General features: G+C 44.7%; 2 protein-coding genes across 2 annotated transcripts in view; one reads left to right on the top strand and one right to left on the bottom strand.

Annotated features, from left to right (window-relative positions):
• The window catches only part of LOC140076864 (atypical kinase COQ8B, mitochondrial-like), a 47435-nt gene extending 34400 nt beyond the window's left edge, over window positions 1-13035 (bottom strand). Inside the window, exon 1 of the mRNA XM_072123621.1 lies at window positions 13015-13035. The gene's annotated coding sequence lies outside the window, so the exon portion shown is untranslated. The remainder of the gene's footprint in view (window positions 1-13014) is intronic.
• LOC140076862 (inositol-trisphosphate 3-kinase C-like) overlaps window positions 1-26227 on the top strand; it is a 54741-nt gene that overhangs the window by 4365 nt on the left and 24149 nt on the right. The window contains exon 2 of the mRNA XM_072123619.1: window positions 22130-24057. Within this exon, the coding sequence (XP_071979720.1) occupies window positions 22423-24057 (1635 nt within the window). The 5' untranslated portion in view covers window positions 22130-22422. The remainder of the gene's footprint in view (window positions 1-22129; window positions 24058-26227) is intronic.

Consider the following 26227-nt stretch of genomic DNA (forward strand, 5'->3'; position numbering starts at 1 on the left):
CCAGTTATAAGACCCCTGCAGACCTTAATAGTATCCAGAGTTATAAGAACCCTGCAGACCTGAATAGTATCCACAGTTATAAGAACCCTGCAGACCTGAATAGTATCCACAGTTATAAGAACCCTGCAGACCTGAATAGTATCCAAAGTTATAAGAACCCTGCAGACCTGAATAGTATCCACAGTTATACGAACCCTGCAGACCTGAATAGTATCCACAGTTATAAGAACCCTGCAGACCTGAATAGTATCCACAGTTATAAGAACCCTGCAGACCTTAATAGTATCCACAGTTATAAGAACCCTGCAGACCTTAACAGTATCCACAGTTATAAGAACCCTGCAGACCTGAATAGTATCCAGTCATAAGACCCCTGCAGACCTTAATAGTATCCAGAGTTATAAGAACCCTGCAGACCTGAATAGTATCCAGAGTTATAAGAACCCTGCAGACCTGAATAGTATTCACAGTTATAAGAACCCTGCAGACCTGAATAGTATCCACAGTTATAAGAACCCTGCAGACCGGAATAGTATCCACAGTTATAAGAACCCTGCAGACCTGAATAGTATCCACAGTTATAAGAACCCTGCAGACCTGAATAGTATCCACAGTTATACGAACCCTGCAGACCTGAATAGTATCCACAGTTATAAGAACCCTGCAGACCTGAATAGTATCCACAGTTATAAGAACCCTGCAGACCTTAATAGTATCCACAGTTATAAGAACCCTGCAGACCTTAATAGTATCCACAGTTATAAGAACCCTGCAGACCTGAATAGTATCCAGTTATAAGACCCCTGCAGACCTTAATAGTATCCAGAGTTATAAGAACCCTGCAGACCTGAATAGTATCCAGAGTTATAAGAACCCTGCAGACCTGAATAGTATTCACAGTTATAAGAACCCTGCAGACCTGAATAGTATCCGCAGTTATAAGAACCCTGCAGACCTGAATAGTATCCACAGTTATAAGAACCCTGCAGACCTGAATAGTATCCACAATTATAAGAACCCTGCAGACCTGAATAGTATCCACAGTTATAAGAACCCTGCAGACCTGAATAGTATCCACAGTTATAAGAACCCTGCAGACCTGAATAGTATCCACAGTTATAAGAACCCTGCAGACCTGAATAGTATCCACAGTTATACGAACCCTGCAGACCTGAATAGTATCCACAGTTATAAGAACCCTGCAGACCTGAATAGTATCCACAGTTATAAGAACCCTGCAGACCTTAATAGTATCCACAGTTATAAGAACCCTGCAGACCTTAATAGTATCCACAGTTATAAGAACCCTGCAGACCTGAATAGTATCCAGTTATAAGACCCCTGCAGACCTTAATAGTATCCAGAGTTATAAGAACCCTGCAGACCTGAATAGTATCCAGAGTTATAAGAACCCTGCAGACCTGAATAGTATTCACAGTTATAAGAACCCTGCAGACCTGAATAGTATCCGCAGTTATAAGAACCCTGCAGACCTGAATAGTATCCACAGTTATAAGAACCCTGCAGACCTGAATAGTATCCACAATTATAAGAACCCTGCAGACCTGAATAGTATCCAAAGTTATAAGAACCCTGCAGACCTGAATAGTATCCACAGTTATAAGACCCCTGCAGACCTTAATAGTATCCACAGTTATAAGAACCCTGCACACCTCAATAGTATCCACAGTTATAAGAACCCTGCAGACCTTAATAGTATCCACAGTTATAAGAACCCTGCACACCTCAATAGTATCCACAGTTATAAGAACCCTGCAGACCTTAATAGTATCCACAATTATAAGAACCCTGCAGACCTGAATAGTATCCACAGTTATAAGAACCCTGCAGACCTGAATAGTATCCACAGTTATAAGAACCCTGCAGACCTTAATAGTATCCACAGTTATAAGACCACTGCAGACCTTAATAGTATCCACAGTTATAAGAACCCTGCAGACCTTAATAGTATCCACAGTTATAAGAACCCTGCAGACCTGAATAGTATCCACAGTTATAAGAACCCTGCAGACCTGAATAGTATCCACAGTTATAAGAACCCTGCATACCTGAATAGTATCCACAGTTATAAGAACCCTGCAGACCTGAATAGTATCCACAATTATAAGAACCCTGCAGACCTGAATAGTATCCACAGTTATAAGAACCCTGCAGACCTTAAAAGTATCCACAGTTATAAGACCCCTGCAGACCTGAATAGTATCCACAGTTATAAGAACCCTGCAGACCTGAATAGTATCCACAGTTATAAGAACCCTGCAGACCTTAATAGTATCCACAGTTATAAGAACCCTGCAGTTCTTAATAGTATCCACAGTTATAAGAACCCTGCAGACCTGAATAGTATCCACAGTTATAAGAACCCTGCAGACCTTAAAAGTATCCTCAATTATGTTTATGCACCGAAACCACTTCAATGTGGAGGAACGGGATGAATATTTTTGTATGGAAACATAAGCCTCTCAGTTCTTTTAATGTATGAGGATCCCAGTGAGATAATTTTAGTGATATTTGCATAAAGCAATTGTTAATAAAATGAGTGGAGATAATAATGGAAATACTTGCTCCAAAGTGTAAATGGTCACAAACCCTGAAATCAACTCGATATGTAAAATCAGCTACTACCGCAATGATTAGGCTGCAGACGTAGGGTTATCACGGTTTTATCAGATGAGGTACTTTTTAAAATCCTATATGTGACTCTTACCCCAAAATTGGATAGGGCTGTCTGTTTTCGGACAAGGATTTACAAGCCCCCTCCTTATTTCAGCCCAGGAAAGGCCACTGAAAAATGAGGGAGTATCCCGGAAAATAGCTTACAAGCATTGGAGCAAATTTTGTCAAAGGGCAAGACAGGAGTGTAGTCAATAATCGGACGAGGAAGGAATCTGAAACAAAAAGTCAACAGTAACAGCTAAGAGAAGCCAGAAAAAGTATGAACTTTGATAACCAGATAATATATTGTAGGACAAAGCTTCTTTAAAGGGAACCTGTCACCAGGGACCTCATTTTCACACCTGCAGTGCACATCTTCCTTTCTGCTTTTCCTAAGCATTTACATTACAATATAATTGTGTGTTATAACTTACCTTGCACCCTGACAAAATCCTGGGGTAGTCACAGGGGTTGGGCTTTGGTTTGGATGCACAACATGCGACTTGTCTGTGCTGCAGACTCCTTAGATCTTAGCCGCCACCTTTGTGCTCCTGTACAGCTCCTCCCTCCTGCTCCTTCACAGAGCTCACAGCCTGGTGAGATGCCATCAGTGGGAGAGGGAGGAGCTGTACAGGAGCACAAAGGTGGGGGTTGAGAGCTGAGGAGTCTGCAGCACAGACAAGTCACATGTTGTTTTTGAGATGCATCCAAACCAAAGCCCAACCCCTGTGACTACCCCAGGATTTTGTCAAGGTAAGTTATAACACACAATTATATTGTAATGCAAATGCTTAGAAGAGGCAGATGTGCACTGCAGCTGTGATTTTACAACCTGTCTTTAGTGAAAATTAGGTACCTGGTGACAGGTTCCCTTTAATCATTGAATTGATTGTCAGGGCAGGTCTCAAGGGGCTACAGATTATTTCTGCAGTGGCCACTACAGGAAATATGTGGTATTGCATGGTACCTATTACCATGTATGGACAATAGTAATGCATCGTCCTACATGGATATGGGATAAATAATGGATCTGAAATCGGGGATTTCCTTATGATACCCATGTGTCCTAACAGGGATTATCACCCCTTTAACTGTGTGATATTGTAAACTAACACCACAAGGAAAGCAATGTAGGAATGCAACAAAATCTTCAGCCAATTTAGGACTAGAAGTTCTACAATTTCCCATTTTTTTTGTCATTACTTTGGTATTCTTGTATGACATGATCCCCGGGGGCCAGTATTTAATTGAATGTAATAATAGATGTTGGCTTGGCTTCTATTTTGGCTGCTTTCCTATTGGCTCTGCTGATTCCAAGGGTTTGGAGAAGGTATATGAGACTTAGCTGCCCGGTCAGTGACGGGGCCACCATGCCAGGGCTATGACTGAGGGTGACAGCTCCATCAGCAGCGGCCACGTAGGTACCACTGAATGCATCACACCATGCACAGGACCTTGTTTAGGGACATTTAGGTAACAATCATTAATCTGGTGAAAATTCCTGGGCAATTGTCTCAAAACAAGGACTAGGAACGGCCTGAACTATAAAGTTACTAATATGTGAAAACTTTATTTTTTGATGTGAGGGTTAATGGGCACGGTATACAGTGGGACGTACTCGTGGTATGGGCTAGTAATGTGAATATGGGCGTGAGGTTCTATAGTTCAGGCGTGGGAAGGATTTTGGTGAAGTTTTGTATTTGTTTCTCTTATGACTAAGTATCAAAGCAATGCCAAGTATTTGCCTTCTTTTATGTTCTGCCCTAAATTTAGGCTAAACTGAATCACAATGGTCTTAATTCCGAATAATCCCTTCAGGCATTTGTGGAGCGAACTCCAGAAAGACTAAATTGTTATGTTCCAGTTATTATCCTACGGAAAACTGTGTTCACGCGTTGCGTTTACATGATGTTAACTTAGAATTTTACATCATGTTTACATAAATGCGAGCAAACACTGCCTCAATATAATGTCATCGCAACATGTGAATGGGGAATTAGAGTGATTGAGGACCAGTTTTTCACATCAGTTATTGTGAGCCATAAGCAGGTTTTGAAACTGCACCGGTATAAGGAATAATGGACAGATCTTCCCCTGTTCTGGATGTTCAAGGACTCCTGTGATTTACTCGCAATAAGTGAGGCTGCATTCGCACATTGCTATTGAATTTGAATTCAAGCTTATTTGGGGAGGGAGCTTCTCCCCCTTCAGATATAAACATTTGCAATGGGGATCTAGCAACAAATGTTTTGCCTTGGCAAAGTGGCAACACACATAGGGGCTCATTTACTAAAGAGCGGCGCGCTGCACTTTCGTTGGACTTTGCAACTTTTTCGGGGATTACACGGCTGTGACAGGTATTAAACAGGTGTCTGTGCTGAGATTTGGGAGGCTTGCCGTCAGACGGTCCTATTGATTTGGACTTAGCGCGGGATTTAACTTTCAAATTGTGTCGCAAGACAATGCACTTACATGAACCAGGAAGAAGAAGGTGAACTCCGGGGACCTGAGCGGGGAAGTGACACATGCAGGATATCGGACGCAGGATCTTAGTGACTCCCCACACAGCGCATTATACACGGACAATGCACTTACAAGCACCAGGAAGAAGAAGGTGAACTCCGGGGACCTGAGCGGGGAAGCGACACATGCAGGATATCGGGCACACGATCTTAGTGACTCCCCGCACAGCGCATTATACACGGACAATACACTTACATGCACCAGGAAGAAGAAGGTGAACTCCGGGGACCTGAGCGGGGAAGCGACAGATGCAGGATATCGGGCACATGATCTTAGTGACTCCCCACACAGCGCATTATACACGGACAATGCACTTACAAGCACCAGGAAGAAGAAGGTGAACTCCGGGGACCTGAGCGGGGAAGCGACACATGCAGGATATCGGGCACACGATCTTAGTGACTCCCCGCACAGCGCATTATACACGGACAATGCACTTACATGCACCAGGAAGAAGAAGGTGAACTCCGGGGACCTGAGCGGGGAAGCGACAGATGCAGGATATCGGGCACATGATCTTAGTGACTCCCCACACAGCGCATTATACACGGACAATGCACTTACATGCACCAGGAAGAAGAAGGTGAACTCCAACGGACCTGAGCGGGGAAGCGACACATGCAGGATATCGGGTGCACGATCTTAGTGACTCCCCGCACAGCGCATTATACACGGACAATGCACTTACATGCACCAGGAAGAAGAAGGTGAACTCCGGGGACCTGAGCGGGGAAGCGACACATGCAGGATATCGGGCGCACGATCTTAGTGACTCCCCGCACAGCGCATTATACACGGACAATGCACTTACATGCACCAGGAAGAAGAAGGTGAACTCCGGGGACCTGAGCAGGGAAGCGACACATGCAGGATATCGGGCGCACGATCTTAGTGACTTCCCGCACAGCGCATTATACACGGACAATGCACTTACATGCACCAGGAAGAAGAAGGTGAACTCCGGGGACCTAAGCGGGGAAGCGACACATGCAGGATATTGGACGCAGGATCTTAGTGACTCCCCGCACAGCGCATTATACATGGACAATGCACTTACATGCACCAGTAAGAAGAAGGTGAACTCCGGGGACCTTTGCGGGGAAGCGACACATGCAGGATATCAGGCGCACAATCTTAGTGACTCCCCGCACAGCGCATTATACAAGGACAATACACTTACATGCACCAGGAAGAAGAAGGTGAACTCCGGGGACCTGAGCGGGGAAGCGATACATGCAGGATATCGGGCACATGATCTTAGTGACTCCCCGCACAGCGTATTATACACGGACAATGCACTTACAAGCACCAGGAAGAAGAAGGTGAACTCCAGCGGACCTGAGCGGGGAAGCGACACATGCAGGATATTGGGCGCAGGATCTTAGTGACTCCCCGCACAGCGCATTATACATGGACAATGCACTTACATGCACCAGTAAGAAGAAGGTGAACTCCGGGGACCTTTGCGGGGAAGCGACACATGCAGGATATCAGGCGCACAATCTTAGTGACTCCCCGCACAGCGCATTATACACGGACAATACACTTACATGCACCAGGAAGAAGAAGGTGAACTCCGGGGACCTGAGCGGGGAAGCGATACATGCAGGATATCGGGCACATGATCTTAGTGACTCCCCGCACAGCGTATTATACACGGACAATGCACTTACAAGCACCAGGAAGAAGAAGGTGAACTCCAGCGGACCTGAGCGGGGAAGCAACACATGCAGGATATCGGACGCACGATCTTAGTGACTCCCCGCACAGCGCATTATACACGGACAATGCACTTACATGCACCAGGAAGAAGAAGGTGAACTCCGGGGACCTGAGCGGGGAAGCGACACATGCAGGATATCGGACGCACGATCTTAGTGACTCCCCGCACAGCGCATTATACACGGACAATGCACTTACATGCACCAGGAAGAAGAAGGTGAACTCCAGGGACCTGAGCGGGGAAGCGACACATGCAGGATATCGGACGCACGATCTTAGTGACTCCCCGCACAGCGCATTATACACGGACAATGCACTTACATGCACCAGGAAGAAGAAGGTGAACTCCAGTGGACCTGAGCGGGGAAGCGACACATGCAGGATATCGGACGCACGATCTTAGTGACTCCCCGCACAGCGCATTATACACGGACAATGCACTTACATGCACCAGGAAGAAGAAGGTGAACTCCGGGGACCTGAGCAGGGAAGCGACACATGCAGGATATCGGACGCACGATCTTAGTGACTCCCCGCACAGCGCATTATACACGGACAATGCACTTACATGCACCAGGAAGAAGAAGGTGAACTCCAGCGGACCTGAGCGGGGAAGCGACACATGCAGGATATCGGACGCACGATCTTAGTGACTCCCCGCACAGCGCATTATACACAGACAATGCACTTACATGCACCAGGAAGAAGAAGGTGAACTCCGGGGACCTGAGCGGGGAAGCGACACATGCAGGATATCGGGCGCAGGATCTTAGTGACTCCCCGCACAGCGCATTATACACGGACAATGCACTTACATGCACCAGGAAGAAGAAGGTGAACTCCAGGGACCTGAGCGGGGAAGCGACACATGCAGGATATCGGACGCACGATCTTAGTGACTCCCCGCACAGCGCATTATACACGGACAATGCACTTACATGCACCAGGAAGAAGAAGGTGAACTCCAGCGGACCTGAGCGGGGAAGCGACACATGCAGGATATCGGGCGCAGGATCTTAGTGACTCCCCGCACAGCGCATTATACACGGACAATGCACTTACATGCACCAGGAAGAAGAAGGTGAACTCCGGGGACCTGAGCAGGGAAGCGACACATGCAGGATATCGGACGCACGATCTTAGTGACTCCCCGCACAGCGCATTATAAACGGACAATGCACTTACATGCACCAGGAAGAAGAAGGTGAACTCCGGGGACCTGAGCGGGGAAGCGACACATGCAGGAAATCGGGCGGATGATCTTAGTGAATCGCTGTGCAGTGCATTATACACGGACAATGCACTTTCGTTGAACTCAGCGCATGGGTAAGTAAATGTGCCCCATATTGTGAGTTCTCGACCACGAGTGTTTAGATCTGTGTTCGGGAACAGCTCCTCCCCGATGCGCTTGAATTGCGCTTCTAAACTTAAATCAAGTGCAATGTGCAAAAGTAGCCTAAGCCGTCCTGGTATATTAGAAAGATAATTAAAGGGGTTTTTTTTCAAGTTTTTGATATTGATGAACTATCCATAGTATTGGCGATCAATATCAGATGGACGGTGATCTGATACCCCACACCTAGTACACGCCAGGGTGCTGTAAATCCTTTCCAGTTCAAGTACATGGGTATGCAAGGCAGGTGATCGGCAGGGTAGGCGGCTGACCTGCGGGGTAGGCTGGTTATTAATCACATGCGTTTCCGTAGAAATGTATTTATGATCGGGCCACTCTGCGCTTTGAATCTGTTTCTAGTCCCAGCGGCGCGGGTGACGACACCCTTACCGTTTACATAAGGGGGTGTGTGGTTCATAAACACTGATTTTTATGGCCACATAAAAAGGAAGGTAAGAAAATAAATGTGATCTCTGGGGATGAGATCAGTGTAACAGCCTTTCAAGGTGATTGCAATAAAGTTTGCTACATTATGACATAGTTTATTGTTTTGGCAGAACCCCCTAGATGCCCCAGCACATGGCTACCGTGGCATGTAAGTGTGTTAGAGGGGAAAGACTCCCTCTGTAAGCTATTGGAAACAGGCAAACATGATTATGTGGCAAATTTAGGCCCCCGAGTCTCCCTGTAATGTAACGTAATGATAAATAGTAACATAAAGATTTGCTCACAATGTAGCGGTGAGCGGGCGATGATGTCTCTGTGGCCACTTCCATCTCAGAACATCCTGCATGAAGCCTCACAATGGCAAAATACTGTGTATCAAGTGTCATCTTGATCTCGTGGTATCAGCATGATGAGGAGGACTGTTTAAAATACCAATTCTTATACAACCAGAACATTTATTGGATCACATCTATGCTGTAAATTTAGCTGTTAAGCTCCATGTCAGAAATCAACAGATTGTGCAAAAAGTAATGAAACATTGGACATGTGCAAGTTTAGAGAAGGTCGATAGGTTACCGGGGTATTTTAGTTTCATCCTGAAATTTCTACTTGAGGCCACTAGAGGGCGGCTCTGCCATTTACTCTACCGATACCCTCATAATAGATTTGTATTGTATTCCTAGGAGGGTAATAATTTGATAAATCTTATATACGTCCCCATCATAACATCTAAAACATTGGGGCACATCAGCTTTTTCTTGATTTTATGATATATATTTCTGGGAAAGTTGGGTGCCAGCCAGTATGGCAGCTACAGCTCCCACATGGGTTTGTCAGATATCCATCTGAATAGCTAACCAGGCTTATTATGCTTGGACATATTTGCTGACCCTATATCCTGATAGGGTTGCCATCAAGTAACTGATTTCGGGAGATCGGGAAAGCTGGGTGACATCCCTTCTTAATTTATATCAACAGATCTATTGCAACTCAGCTTTCCCATAAATTGAGTACGGTAACTTAAAAAGGATCTTAAATCGCCAAACATGTCCCTTTTCTTTCACCGTTATACAGTACCAGGAGCTATTAAGTTCAGGAGATATTCAGATTCCATGCAGGAGACTGGGAAAGTTGGGTGCATGGTTTATTTTAGTACATTCATCAGAGACTCTATCTACTGTACTTTGTGGAGAGAAAGCTGGGTAGCAATTATTATTACCAATCCATTATCCACTCAGCTTTCCTTGAATGAACAAAATAGATGGGTAATTATTAATAGTCAAAGGGGTTGGCCACTTTACCGCATGTTTTTGTAATTTGTGTCTAAGTTTGGGGTGTGTGATATTAGGAAGTGACGTCTCCTGTCTTATACCTCATTAGCCGGACATTCCTGGCCATAAAATGGCGGCAGATGGAGGGTCATGTGATCTCTCTCTGTCCATGAGCAATCGGCCTGCCAGGTCTTATATTCATGAAAACTATCCTAAGGTTCTGGCAGGGCGATTGTTAATAGATAGAGATTATATGACCCTCCATCTGCCGGTCAGGAATCTCTGGGTGAGATTTTTTTTTACTGCTTTGGGAAATTCCCACATCATGTCATTAGGCTTCTTGTCGGCCATGCTTGGTGTAAGGGGCAGCCATACAAGGTAAAAAAGGAGGCATTGTTCTCCCACTCCCATATTTCCCACCTTGGAAAACGTATTTGCATATTTCCCAGAGGTAAAAGACCGGAGACGTCACTTTACATATCAAGGAAGCAAGTAATAGATGTATCTTGGTAAATAACCTCATACCCTGCCCCCCCACATACATTACAAAACACAGGAGGTAAAGTGGCCAACCCCTTTAACAATGACTCCGGGTGATAGTATCACTATGCAGCCACTGCCCTAGTTTCAGGTACATTTGGAGGTCCTGTAATGCCTGCCCGCATATTCTAGCTAAAATCTGGCACTTCAAGACATTGCTCTATAACCGCCCCCTCCCCATGATTTCCTGTGAGTGGGTGTTATAGGGCACATACATAATACCGCACACACATAATACCGCACACACATAATACCGCACATACATAATACTGCACATACATAATACTGCACATACATAATACCGCACATACATAATACCGCACACACATAATACTGCACATACATAATACCGCACACATATAATACCGCACACACATAATACCGCATATACATAATACTGCACACATATAATACCGCACACACATAATACCGCACATACATAATACTGCACATACATAATACCGCACACACATAATACCGCACATACATAATACTGCACATACATAATACTGCACACACATAATACTGCACATACATAATACCGCACATACATAATACCGCACACACATAATACCGCACATACATAATACCGCACACACATAATACCGCACACACATAATACCGCACATACATCATACCGCACATACATAATACCGCACACACATAATACCGCATATACATAATACTGCACACATATAATACCGCACACACATAATACCGCACATACATAATACCGCACACACATAATACCGCACATACATAATACTGCACATACATAATACTGCACACACATAATACTGCACACACATAATACCGCACATACATAATACCGCACACACATAATACCGCACATACATAATACTGCACATACATAATACCGCACACACATAATACCGCACATACATAATACTGCACATACATCATACCGCACATACATAATACTGCACACACATAATACCGCACATACATAATACTGCACACACATAATACCGCACATACATAATACCGCACATACATAATACTGCACATACATAATACCGCACATACATCATACCGCACATACATAATACTGCACACACATAATACCGCACATACATAATACTGCACACACATCATACTGCACACACATAACACTGCACATACATCATACTGCACATACATCATACCGCACATACATAATACTGCACACACATCATACCGCACATACATCATACCGCACATACATAATACCGCACATACATAATACTGCACATACATAATACTGCACATACATCATACCGCACATACATAATACTGCACATACATCATACCGCACACACATCATACCGCACACACATAATACTGCACATACATAATACCGCACATACATCATACTGCACACACATCATACCGCACACACATAATACCGCACATACATAATACCGCACATACATCATACTGCACACACATCATACCGCACACACATAATACTGCACATACATAATACCGTACATACATAATACTGCACATACATAATACCGCACACACATAACACTGCACATACATCATACTGCACATATATAACACTGCACATACATCATACTGCACACACATAATACTGCACACACATCATACTGCACATACATCATAGCGCACATACATAATACCGCACATACATAATACTGCACATACTACACATACATAATACCGCACATACATAATACAGCACATACATAATACTGCACATACATAATACCGCACACACATAATACCGCACATACATAATACCGCACACACATAATACCGCACATACATCATACTGCACACACATAATACTGCACATACATCATACCGCACACACATAATACCGCACACACATAATACTGCACATATATAATACTGCACATACATCATACCGCACATACATAATACTGCACACACATCATACTGCACACACTTCATACTGCACATACATCATACCGCACATACATAATACCGCACATACATAATACCTCACATACTACACATACATAATACTGCACATACATAATACCGCACATACATAATACTGCACATACTACACATACATCATACCGCACATACATAATACCGCACATACATAATACTGCACATACTACACATACATAATACCGCACATACATAATACCGCACATACATAATACCGCACATACATCATACTGCACATACATAATACTGCACATACATAATACCGCACATACATCATACCGCACATACATCATACCGCACATACATCATACCGCACACACATAATACTGAACTGTTTACCTAGAAGATGCCTCATTACTGGGGAATAAATCCCCCATTGTCCTCAACCCTCAGCCCCCCAGAATGACTGCATTTCCCCTACTTTACTTCATTCCCAGCACCCTTAATGTGGTTAATTGCTCAATAGGATTAATAATAAGCCCAAGACTTACGCACCGAGCGCTGACTCCTGAGTCATCATAACCCAAAAGCAGCGTATGCTTGTGACTGCCCCGCGCCCGCTCAGCACATCTCACATCTGCTGTGTTGTACCAGTCCTCCGCATTTGGCAAGGATGTTAGGGGCGTGTAAACCTATTCCCTTGTGCTACATCAGGGGACGTCACCCAGCTTTCCCAGGCTCCTGAATGGGGAAATCAGCCTGATCCTTTCAGGGATCGGAGAAAGTTTGGTGATTAAATCCCAGATGTGAACACAGGCAGAAGCCTTGACATGGCAGACGCCTTGGCATGTGCCAGTTAAAGGGGTTGTCAGAAGAGTTTGTTCCTGGCTGCAGGTGTTTGCTATATTTTGCTGCTCCTGTACTATACACTCCCAGCTATACATGTGCTATTCACATTCAACATGTGCCTATTGTAGGGTCACACCCGTACAGGTACAAACACATGTGCCGCATATCATGTACTAGGGCAGCCCATCCTAATATAATGTACTAGGGCAGCCCATCCTAATATAATGTACTAGGGCAGCCCATCCTAATATAATGTACTAGGGCAGCCTCTATATATAATTTTGTATTAGTCCTTTGTAGTATAGAAATAGCTATGGAGCTACTTCTTGCATAGTCACGGTTATATCAGCTACATGCACCGTCCACTGAAGGGAACTAAAATACAGCCCCCCTAATGTACTTGCTGCTGTGAGTGAGACCCCTTCACACATTATATGCGAAGATGCACGGTAAGACAGCAGCCATGGTTTTCTGACTTGATAATTGGGCTCTGTGCAAAAAAATAGAACCAGAATCGTGTTCAATACATAAAAACAGCACCGCAACCAAGCACAATACATAAATACAGCACCATAACTAAGCACAATACATAAATACAGCACCGCAACCAAGCACAATACATAAATACAGCACCATAACTAAGCACAATACATAAATACAGCACTGCAACCAAGCACAATACATAAATACAGCACCATAACTAAGCACAATACATAAATACAGTATCAGAACTGAGCACAATACAAAAATACAGCACCAGGACCGAGTACCATACATAAATACAGCACCAGAACTAAGCGCAATACATAAATACAGCATCAAAACTGAAAACAATACATAAATACAGCACCAGAACTGAACCTTGTACACAAATACAACACCAGGACTGAGCACGATACATAAATACAGCACCATAACTAAGCACAATACATAAATACAGCACCGCAACCAAGCACAATACATAAATACAGCACCATAACTAAGCACAATACATAAATACAGTATCAGAACTGAGCACAATACAAAAATACAGCACCAGGACCGAGCACCATACATAAATACAGCACCAGAACTAAGCGCAATACATAAATACAGCATCAAAACTGAAAACAATACATAAATACAGCACCAGAACTGAACCTTGTACACAAATACAACACCAGGACTGAGCACGATACATAAATACAGCACCATAACTGAGAATAATACATAAATACAGCACCGTAACTGAGCACAATGCATAAATACAGTATCAGAACTGAACCTTGTACGCAAATACAACACCAGGACCGAGCACCATACATAAACACAACACCAGGACTGAGCACGATACATAAATACAGCACCATAACTGATAACAATACATAAATACAGCACAAGGACCAAGCACGATCCGTAAATCCAGGACCATAACCGAGCATGATACATAAATACAGCACCAGGACCAAGCACGATACATAACTACAGCACCATAACTGAGAACAATACACATATACAGCACAAGGACCAAGCACGATCCGTAAATCCAGGACCATAACCGAGCATGATACATAAATACAGCACTAGAACTGAGCACGATACATAAAAACAGCACTGCAACCAAGCTCAATACATAAATACAGCACCATAACTAAGCACAATACATAAATACAGTATCAGAACTGAGCATAATACACAAATAAAGCACCAGGACCGAGCACCATACATAAATACAGCACCAGAACTAAGCGCAATACATAAATACAGCATCAAAACTGAAAACAATACATAATTACAGCACCAGAACTGAACCTTGTACACAAATACAACACCAGGACTGAGAACGATACATAAATACAGCACCATAACTGAGAATAATACATAAATACAGCACCATAACTGTGCACAATGCATAAATACAGTATCAGAACTGAACCTTGTACGCAAATACAACACCAGGACCGAGCACCATAGATAAATACAACACCAGGACCGAGCACCATACATAAATACAACACCAGGACTGAGCACGATACATAAATACAGCACCATAACTGATAACAATACATAAATACAGCACAAGGACCAAGCACGATCCGTAAATCCAGGACCATAACCGAGCATGATACATAAATACAGCACTAGAACTGAGCACGATACATAAATACAGCACCAGTACCAAGCACGATACATAACTACAGCACCATAACTGAGAACAATACACAAATACAGCACCAGGACCAAGCACAATACATAAATACAGCACCAGGACCAAGCACGTTACATAAATACAGCTCCAGGACCAAGCACGTTACATAAATACAGCACCAGGACCAAGCACGATACATAAATACAGCACCAGGCCTGAGCACTATACATAAATACAGCACCAGGACCAAGCACGATACATAAATACAGCTCCAGGACCAAGCTCTATACATAAATACAGCACCAGGACCAAGAACGATACATAAATACGGGACCAGGACTGAGCACAATACATAAATACAGCACCAGGACCAAGCACCATACATAAATACAGCACCAGGACCAAGCACGATACATACAGTACCAGAACAACTGTATAAATACATCACCAGGACAGAGCTCTGTACAGAATAACAGCACCAGATCAGATCTTGTAGTCTTTTATCCTTTGAGCTTCATTTGGTTTTGTCGCAGTATCGTACATGTGAACGCCTCCTGAATGCACAGCACCATGGAAAAATAAATAATAAATTAATAAAATATTACAGAATTATGACTACAAGTAGCCACCACTAGGGGGAGCAAACCGCATGTGACGCTATACTGTCACTGTAAATTGCTAATTTTTAACCTATAGTCTTAAAGGGATCCTCCATATTAATTGGGTGACATCTTACAGCCATCTTGTTGGTTGATATCTGCATTAGCAGTGACGCCAGTGTAATGCCGGCGGTGCTTACTACTGGTGCATGTGATTGATTGGAAATCCTGACGATTGAGCCGTATTTTGCAATATGTGAGGATTCGGAGTACATTGTGTTTATTGTGTTTATCTGTCAGATCGCACTTCCTTCCTGTCGGAGGAGACGCACGTAAGAGTCCTGCTTAATTCATGTCAGTGTCAGTGTCTGAGCTCACTACATGTTATCAGGAAGTGTAATAGAGAGTTCTCTCTGGTTTCACATATTCCCCGTACGAGACTTTATTCAAATCTTCATGTTTTTTTTTTCCATGTTGCAAATATTGCCGTAATATGGTGTTTGCATAATTCCCATATAGCTATACAACCAATGGGGGGGGCTGAGTCATAGCGGAATATTGACTGTACTAAGACCCTTGCAGAAAGTAGAGTTAAAGGGCTTGTCCACTTTCAGCAAATAATTGATATGGTTTGTGTAATGAGAAGTGCTCGTGCACCTGCGCTTCCATCACATCGCATGGACAGATTCTATAGAACCCTTCTATAGCAGGACAGCAAGCAGAGATCTAGAAAAACCGTGAGGAATTGATACAGAATGTATATTGGGTAAATGTATAACTTTTCCCTACACAAACAATACCAATTATATGCTGAAAGTGGACAACCCCTTTAGATCAGGAAATTGCAGAAGGGACTCCTTGCATCATATAGCACTGTGATTGGTGCGTTATGGCCATTCACATACGGACTATGGGATTCTGGAAATCTGGGATTCACGTCTGGACTATGGTCATGAGCCACCGGTCTCCTCCTAAATGGCAGAGCAGCCGACTCCATGTCTTCTTCCGTGAAATATTACATTTCCCATTAAATGTCCTGTTGCTCCTCTGTTATTCCTCTTGGATATGTATAAATAAATCAACAACTGTGCGTTATTATGCATATTGTCATATGGGCGTGTCTCTACACGGGTCTGAAATTATTGGTGCAGGGAAATTCCTCAAAACAATGTCACCCAGTTGGCATTCTAGTCGGAATAACAGAGGAACAGCCCAAAACTGTAGGTAAAAACTCTAGATTTTTTTTTATTATGGGAAATGCATTAGTGTAAAATGGTGTCAGAAGAGCAGAAAGACTTTAAGAATATTGAGAAGTGGTTGCATGCGCCAGTAGCCTGTATCTATGCCGCCTACCAGATCCTCTTCAGCGCGCATGCGCAGTAGCTCCAGCTTTGCAGATGAGCATGTAGAGCAAAGCCGTAGCTACTGAGCATGCGCAAAACTCCAGCTCTGCAACGTGTTGCGCACTGAAGAGGAGCTGGTAGGCGGCGTTGATCCAGGCTACTGGGGCGTGGAATAACCTGTACTCCCGCTACAGGACACGGTTTTTCCACGCCCCAGTAGCCTCTGATGCACATTCACATAAACATAAAAAATTCTAAGGGGTTGCACTTTATAAAATGATTTCTTTTAAAAAATGATAGGTATTTATGTCATGGCAACAACCCACCATGTGATCTACCTTGTAGGTAAGAGGCTCCTCCACGCCCCAGTAGCCTGCGGCGCTAATTTACATAAACATAAAAATTTGAATTCTAAGGGATTAAACTTTATTAAATGATTAAATAAAAAAAATAAATAGGTATAAATGTTATTTCAGAAACCTACCATGGGATCTACCTTATTTGGAAGATTCCGGATGGTAGGTTTCCTTTAAGCATTTTTAGGGGGAACAACCCTCTGGGGGGGGGGGGGGGTAGCCTGGAAACGCGTCATCCTGCTCATGTCCAATAAACGTGATGATTTCTACCCTTGTATGACCTGTTCATATTTTGGATCCTTTGGGGTGCAGGTATTACACTTTTAGTTTGCCTTTTCAAAGTTGGCCATTGTCTAGTTTTCTGCAGTGTTCCCCGAGTTATTACCTGAATCCAGATGTGAAAGTTGTGGCTTTGTTAAAAAGTCAGAAATTTTGGCGCAAATCTACAGCTTCCCCTGACCAGGAGTAGAAATTAGCTTAGAACCGATTGCGATTACAGGCAGTTCCCTACTTAAGGACACCCGACTTACAGACAACACATAGTTACAGACAGACCCCTCTGACATCTGGTGACCTCTCTGAATGCTTTACTATAGTCCCAGACTGTAATGATCAGCTGTAAGGTGTCTGTAATGCAGATTTATTGATAATCCTTGGTCCCATTACAGCAAAAAAATGTTTCAACTCCAATTGTCACTGGGGCCAAATTTTTTTTGGTCTGGATCTACAATTATAAAATATACAGTTTCCACTTACATACAAATTCAACTTAAGAACAAACCTCCGGACCCTATCATGTACGTAACCCGGGGACTCCCTGTATTTGAAACTTTTTGCGACTTTTGTTTAGTCGCGAATTCACTAAAGGCCAAACGCCACATGTGTCAATAAGGAAAAAACTGCTAAGATACATCTGACCAACAGAAAAGCCAAGAAAAATCCCAAAAAACAGATGGACACAGCCAGACGTGTGATACATGTGCCTCTTACTCGCTACCCTTAATAATGGAAGAATAATAGTACTAAAAATAATCTTTTATAATGCCGAATTGATAATTTTGGTTCGACTTGAGAACTTATCTTACACCAGTCACCAAGTCATTTCTATATAATTATTCTATATAATTTCTGTATTAATTACCAAGTCTTATGGCTGACAATCACATTCTACATGATCCCAGTAGTGGAAAACAAACCAGACTGAGTCGAAACCAGTACCATACCGTGGAAAAATGGCGTCAGACACTATTAGTACGTTAATGCTGTAATTACTTCCTATTATCCTCCACTTATTATGGGGTTCGGACATCCGGCGTTATAATGTTTAGGTATCAGTCATGATTCGTGTTGTAGTATCTGCCCCAGGGGCGGCAGTGATACAACGCATCAGGACTATTCCTGGCAGCGTCACATTAATGTGAGTCACATATCAGCTGCTGACAAGCATGAAGAGTCACGCCTGTGTCACACATCAGTGCAGCCATAATACGTCCCCAGCTGGGATTGTGTCACTAGTGTGTAACATGGAGCTGCCGCGTCATGTGTTATTGTGTGCAATGCCGCACACCCTCACCAGGAAGCCATTTTACCGTCTAGTCATATTTTAAGCCTCTCCCCGCCCCCCCCTGATGTTTACCTTATTTTATAGTTATTCTCTCCCCTCAGGAAACCAAGAACATTGCGCTTTTTGTAGTCATGAGGATTTCCCACATTATGTCACTAATATAGTAAATCTTAGACTGAAGTGGTAAATGTGTTAATCACCATGCGTCTGTTTCCTGATCGCTGGCGGCCATTTTGATATGAGTGTCATGAGTAAGTGCGGCCATATTGCTTGTGAATATTGTATATGCTGTCACTTGGTTATAGATGGGGGTTCATACATAATAGTCCATTTACATTGTTGTAGAAGAGGGGGTTACATCTGGCAAGTAATATGGCTGCACTACCTGTTACCAAGTTTACAAAAATGGCCGCCGGGCCGCTGACTGGAAAAACACCAGATGGGACTGCCACATTAACACTCCTCATAGCCATCTCCTATATTTAAAAGAAACCTGTCAGGGAAATTTATGGACCAGTGGTTTTGTATCCAAAATATTAGTAATTATTTATAGTATTAATAGTAGTGGAGTACTGTACTCTACTATCTATGTCGGCGCTATAGAGATAAATAGAGTAGCGGACACATGTGCAACTGGGGACTCAGACCATATTCACCACTTCGACATACGATGATTATCAGGTTATCCCCTATACATAAAATTTATGTGGCTGGACAACCCCTTTAAATATTCATAGACTTGATTTCTGTCTATATGACTGGTAATCAGTATCTGTGGGGGTCCGGCATAGCGCTGTACAGTGCATAGTGCCTTCTGCTTTTGGCTCTGTTCCCTATATAGGTTCTGGTGCCCTCCAAGTGCTGGAATCAGTGCAGAATTGGGGTGTCTGACCCCCATCTCACAGTTACTAATGACCTATACTGGTTGACCCCTCTAAAGGAGTAAAACCATTTTACACAAAGGATATACTATAAAGTTGTGATAGTTGTGGGTCTAATATCAGCTGCTATTTGAGCCATAGGTCAGGGGACTTGCAGTTCCCCAAAACTTCCCTACCCCAAAATATAATACGGCAGCCCTCCTTATGTGTATGGCCAGTGACCTAATGAGATTTGGCTCCTTTCCTACAAAATGTTAGGGGACTTCAAAGCAGCTGCGCTAATCATGGCTTTTTGTCTATGTCCCTCCAGGCACATCCTGCTTATTACGGTCCTGAGGATCTCCTCAAATTACATCCATTTTCTTTCTTTGCTCTTGTTTGATGATCTTCATTCCAGTAGATTTTCATGTATCCTGGTAGAATCTCTGAAGAGTTTTCCAGGAGATAAGCTGCGCCCCAGGTTATGGGCCCGAAAATGATGGTTCTTTTCCTGTTTTATCACATTCTTTACTATCTATCTGGTCACTGATAGACATTAGAAATGTTTTGGATGTATCCCTGAGGATATCTCAATAATGTCTTCCTCATAGTTACCGGTAAATAGTTGCAGAGATCCGCAATTCTTCCTGCATAGCTTTTTCCTCACAATGATCTTAATTATTTTAGGATTGTCCCTAAATTATATAAACTATAATGGAAAATTTGAGTCGTAAAAAACTATGCGATAGTGGACATACACAGGATGTTTTGGGTTCAGTTCTGATTTAAAAAAAACCTGAACCCAAAAGATTGAGAACTCTAAACCATAGACCTGACTTTATGTAGCTGGAGTTTATGGGCCCAAACATATATAGATCACCCCTGCCTGTTGCCTTGAGAAAACAAGGTGCAGTGGTTCTGTGAGTGCGCTGAAATGGGTCCGAATAAGCCTATAGCACATGCCCAGTGTGCCTGGTGAAGCTGATAGCATAGAGGTGAGATAGTGCTGGAGACACTAAGCCCCATCAGTATAGGCTACATTCACACGACCATAGGGGCACGTATATATGACCGCAATCTTGGGGCCGTACTTATGTCCCCCATAGGTCGGCAATGGGCGCCCGGAGTGATACGGTGCTGCAATGCAGAAGGGATGTGTCACCACTCTTCCTCTCCATCGCGGCGAACATTTGCCCTTCGGTTCATGTGAATGTAGCCTAAAGGGGGCTTTTTATACTGCCCGCATTTTTACCAAACAAAAACTCTAAAGCCACTTTCACACCGTCCGTATTTTACCAGTATTTCATATCAGTATTTGAAAGCCAAAATAAGAAGTGGAATATCCGGGATCTACGCCAGGCCCTGGCTGAAGTACATAAAAATTTGTAGCACAGCACCATCCCAGATACTGCAGAGTTTTTCTACAGCCAGTCACCTGCTAAATTTTTACCAGAATTTTTTACCGTTTTTCCTGGGTATTCACTGCCCGCCGTTGTGCATTGGAAAGGGGTGAAGGGGGCACTTACCATGCATTGCCCCCACATTCTTAGGATTGGGCCCTAGTATATTTATACACATATATACCAGACATATAGGAGCAGATTTATCAAGCTGTCTGAAAGTCAGAATATTTCTAGTTGCCAATGGCAAGCAATCACAGCTCCCCTTTAAAATATTCATGAGCACTGGTAAAATGAAAGCTGAGCTGTGATTGGTTGCCATGGGCAACTAGAAATATTCTGACTTTCAGACAGCTTGATAAATCTGCCCCATAATGTGAGTATCCCTAATGATGACATCATTTATCACAATTTATACATAGAAACTTGCAATAACAAAAAAAACATTGCCTCATATAAAGAAACCGCATAGTGTGAATGGGTTGCGCTTTACACGTCATAAAAACGTTAAACAACTTCCACTGTTTGCAGGCAGCGGTTAACACTCCCTGTTATTTCTGTTTCTCCGCAGATAAGACTCTAGGACGTGTGTTAGAGATAAAATCTCCCGGAAATGAGGAAGAAAACCCTGAAAAATAAAAACTGCAGCGACATTTTTTTTCCCACGGACTATTTAAATAAAAGCCACTACGATGCGGAGGGATACTTTTTGTAAAGTTGTAAAATAAAAGTTGGCGCTGCGCAGTGATACACTCCGCTGAATGCGTTGCCTGGAGCCGGACAGCGCCCACTAGCCCCTGATTGGTGGGTTGCCGTGTGACGTTACGTAGAAGGAGGGGAAAGCGCTGCTCAACGGTGACTGTGATGGGACAAAACTATTCTGATCGCGCAGCCCAAGCTGCTGTAGGGTTCTCCTCCGCCGGAGAGTGGAAGAAGCGCCTCAGAATCCCGAGGAGGCGGAGAAGGGAAGACAAAAGCCGGGCTGAGGAGCTACCCGGGGGGCAGAGGACGGGAAGGGGAGGGCGGCAGCCTCGTGCTGGAAGTACAGCGCAGAGTGTAGAGCAGACGGGGATAGAGAGCACACTATCAGCGGACAGAGGAGGCAGGGGTGAGAGTACACAACAGCCGAGTACATCACAGGGTATACAGCAGCCGTATACACAGAGTACGGCGCAGAGTATACAGCAGTCCTATACACAGAGTACGGCGCAGAGTATACATCAGTCCTATACACAGGGTACACATCAGCCGTATACACAGAGTACAGCACAGGGTATACAGCAGTCCTATACACAGAGTACAACACAGGGTTTCCATCAGCCCCATAGTAGCCATAGCCTGGTAGCTAGTACAGCACAGGGTATACAGCAATCCTATACACAGAGTATATATCAGCCGTATATACAGAGTACAGTGCAGGGTATACAGCAGTCCTATACACAGAGTACAGCACAACATATACAGCAGCCCCATAGTAGCCATAGCCTGGTACCTAGTACAGTGCAGGGTACACAAGGAGACCCAAGACCTGGATCAGATTCAGCGGATTTAACCCCTGCCCTTCCAGGAGGTGAACAGAGCCCGTTGTGTACCCTTGAAGGTACAGCACCGAGTACACCAACTGCTGCAGCCCCTGACATGAGACTGGATGGGCAGGGAGGGCGGCTCAGAAGGGATATGTCCAAGTGCGATGCCGCCATGAATACCGGAAAAGAAAGAGTTTGGCTGGAAGACGGTGGGAAGAAGATGTTGGGGTCACCTGGTGACTGGGGGGCAGATGCAGAGCGGCCTGTAGAGGGCGCCGGCCAGGCGGTAGTGATCAGTAGGATGAGTGAAGTTTCGGAGACTCTGGACCTCTCCGGCAGTAACTGGAGAAGTGAGAAGAGACTTCACCAATCGATGAAGCACCATGGAGTCTGTGCTGGATCCTCCGGAGAAGTCTCTGGATCGTCCTGTGATCGGCTGTTATCACGCGTTACCATCTCTGTGTCTGGGACTGATCACAAAGTGGGCTCCAGCTGCGCCCCCCATCATTGTCCTGTGGAGGAGCTGTGGAGCGGCGACTCTGGAATCGGCAGCCTAAAATTAACCATTACTCCCCCGGATACAGACTATTCCCCCAAATCACCCGGAGACTCTCTACTAAGCAGAAGGGGCCCCCCTTTCCTTATGAACGCTGATAGCCCCGCTTATACCATCCCCCGACTCATCGTCACCCGAGATGTCAGTCCCAAACGCTGCGTCCCTCCATCTCTGTCCCCCCAGTTCAATGAATCGGGGTTCAGCCTGGACGTTCCCACCTCGGGCGAGGCAGAGTCGCCCTGTTCAGACAGCGGCTGCGGTGGGTCCCCGGTGCCTTCACTTTTTCTACGCAAGTTGTCCAGTTCCTCCGGCCTCTCATCGGCTTCATCCTTCGAAGAATCTGAAGACGACTTCATCAGCAGCGACCTGGAGCCTAGTGGGTTAATGGTCTGCGGCCTGGACGAGCAAGGGGCATCTGTAAGTACAGGACGGAGATTGGGGGGCGGGGGGGGGGGGTCTGCGATTTCTTGGTTATTGATCTTTTGAAAAACTACATCTCCCAGTATTCTCTGGCTGCCGGGAATTCTGGGGGTTGTAGTTCCCAAACCGCTAAGTTATGTGTCTTGCACTAGGACTGATGTTTCCTTGGGCTCTCCTAAAGTGGCTGTGACTTTGTGATCACATGATTACTTGCTGTCATGTGACCCCCCCCCCCCTCCATAGGAAGAGCTGGTGGTCTCACTCACCTGGCACGTTGCAAACCAATTGAAGTTAGAAGTCGTCCCAGGCATCATCTAACATAGTCTGTAGCGCAGTACACTATGGCCCCCATGGCTATACAGGTGGGGCCGTCCCTCCAGACTCTTCAGCCCTTGTCCACTGAGGTCTGGCTGCTGCAGGATTTACTGGACCAAACCCAGAATCACTGACCTGAGTTCAGCAGGTTCATTAGGTCACTCTAGGTTCGGTCAGGTAAATCCCGGAAGAGCAGGAAAGGTTCCTGTTGGACTCGCTCATGGTCTGCGTCATCCGGTGCTTGTCGGCCGTCATTACTGTAAAGACAACTATGCAGGGACCCGGACTCCCTGCATCTTATTCATCCCACTGATTGATCCATGAAACATGGCGGTTATATGGTCCGTATTTCATGAACCAAACTGATGCATCTTACAATCCTGGCACCCCCTCCATACACATGCACGCTCAGCTCATCCAAGTATGCATGTGTTCTGAATGGTTAAGGAGAGTAAGCCGCTGCCAGCCTCCTCTCATGTTGGCTAAAGGAGTAGACTTATTAAAGGGGTTGGCCACTTTACCTTGTGTGTTTGGGGGGGGGGGGGGTAGGATATGAGGTAATTCACCAATATACATCTATTATTAGTTCGGCTCAGCTTTCCTGATATGTAAAGTGACGTCTCCTGTCTTTTACCTGTCCATAAAATGGCCACAGATAGAGATCACATGACCCTCCATCGGTCCATGAGCAATCTCCCTGTCTTAACCTTATTTTCATAAATAGGTCCTGGCAGGGTGATTGCTCATGGACCCTCCAGCTGCCGCCATTTTCCGGTCAGGAATCTCTGGCTGATGAGGTAACAGACATTAAGAGATGTGTATTGGTAAATTACCTAATATCCTGCCCCCCCCCCCCCCCCCCACGCCAACATTACAAAAACTTGAGGTAATGTGGCCAACCCCTTTAAATCCAGCAGCCTGATCCTTCTCATTGTCCCAGCAGATGTTTGTGGTGTGTCCTACATAATAGATGGTCCTTTTACAAAATATCCATTGTCCTCCCCCTAGCCGGGCCCCCCACCCCTCTCGTGTCCAGGTGTATTGTCCTCCTCCTAGCCGGGCCCCCCACCCCTCTCGTGTCCAGCTGTATTGTCCTCCTCTTAGCCGGGCCCCCCACCCCTCTCGTGTCCAGCTGTATTGTCCTCCTCCTAGCCGGGCCCCCCACCCCTCTCGTGTCCAGGTGTATTGTCCTCCTCTTAGCCGGGCCCCCCACCCCTCTCGTGTCCAGGTGTATTGTCCTCCTCTTAGCCGGGCCCCCCACCCCTCTCGTGTCCCGCTGCCATGGCCCGGGCAGTCTCCACCCCGGTGCCGGTGCTAAGGATGTTCTGTCTCGCTCCGCGTGTGGCGTTGGGGCAGGGTACAGCCTGTTTTGTGTGATAAGAATAGAAATCCGTGGCTGGTTTTTATTGTCTCCTCCAGTTATTTACACGCTGCTAAAAATACCGCGGGGAAAGGCACCCGTCCCTCACCTCGGACGCTATTTTCAGAGTTACTTGGAAAAACCTGTTCTTGAAACACTGGGCGCGGATGTGTGAATCAGTTAATCCCTCTCCCAGTGGCACCCTAATCCTCCGACACGTCCTGCTTACACAGGAGTAATCCCACCCATTGTGTAGTTATATAAGTGAATAGACAACATTGGGGGGTGGGATTTAAAGGGATGCTCCACCTAAGTGATGAGCTGTATAATGGATATCCGTGACCCGTGCTTCTGAATCCGCTGCAACATCTCGGACCTAATCGTTAGGTTACAGTGTATCGCTTTAGGTAAGTCCATTCATATGGGGACTTGTGCTTCCATTCATGCACAGCAAGCAGAGATCCTAACTTTTGCTTTGAGCTTCTTGTGTAA

The sequence above is a fragment of the Engystomops pustulosus genome, chromosome 9 (assembly GCF_040894005.1).
Source record: "Engystomops pustulosus chromosome 9, aEngPut4.maternal, whole genome shotgun sequence".
NCBI lineage: Eukaryota > Metazoa > Chordata > Amphibia > Anura > Leptodactylidae > Engystomops > Engystomops pustulosus.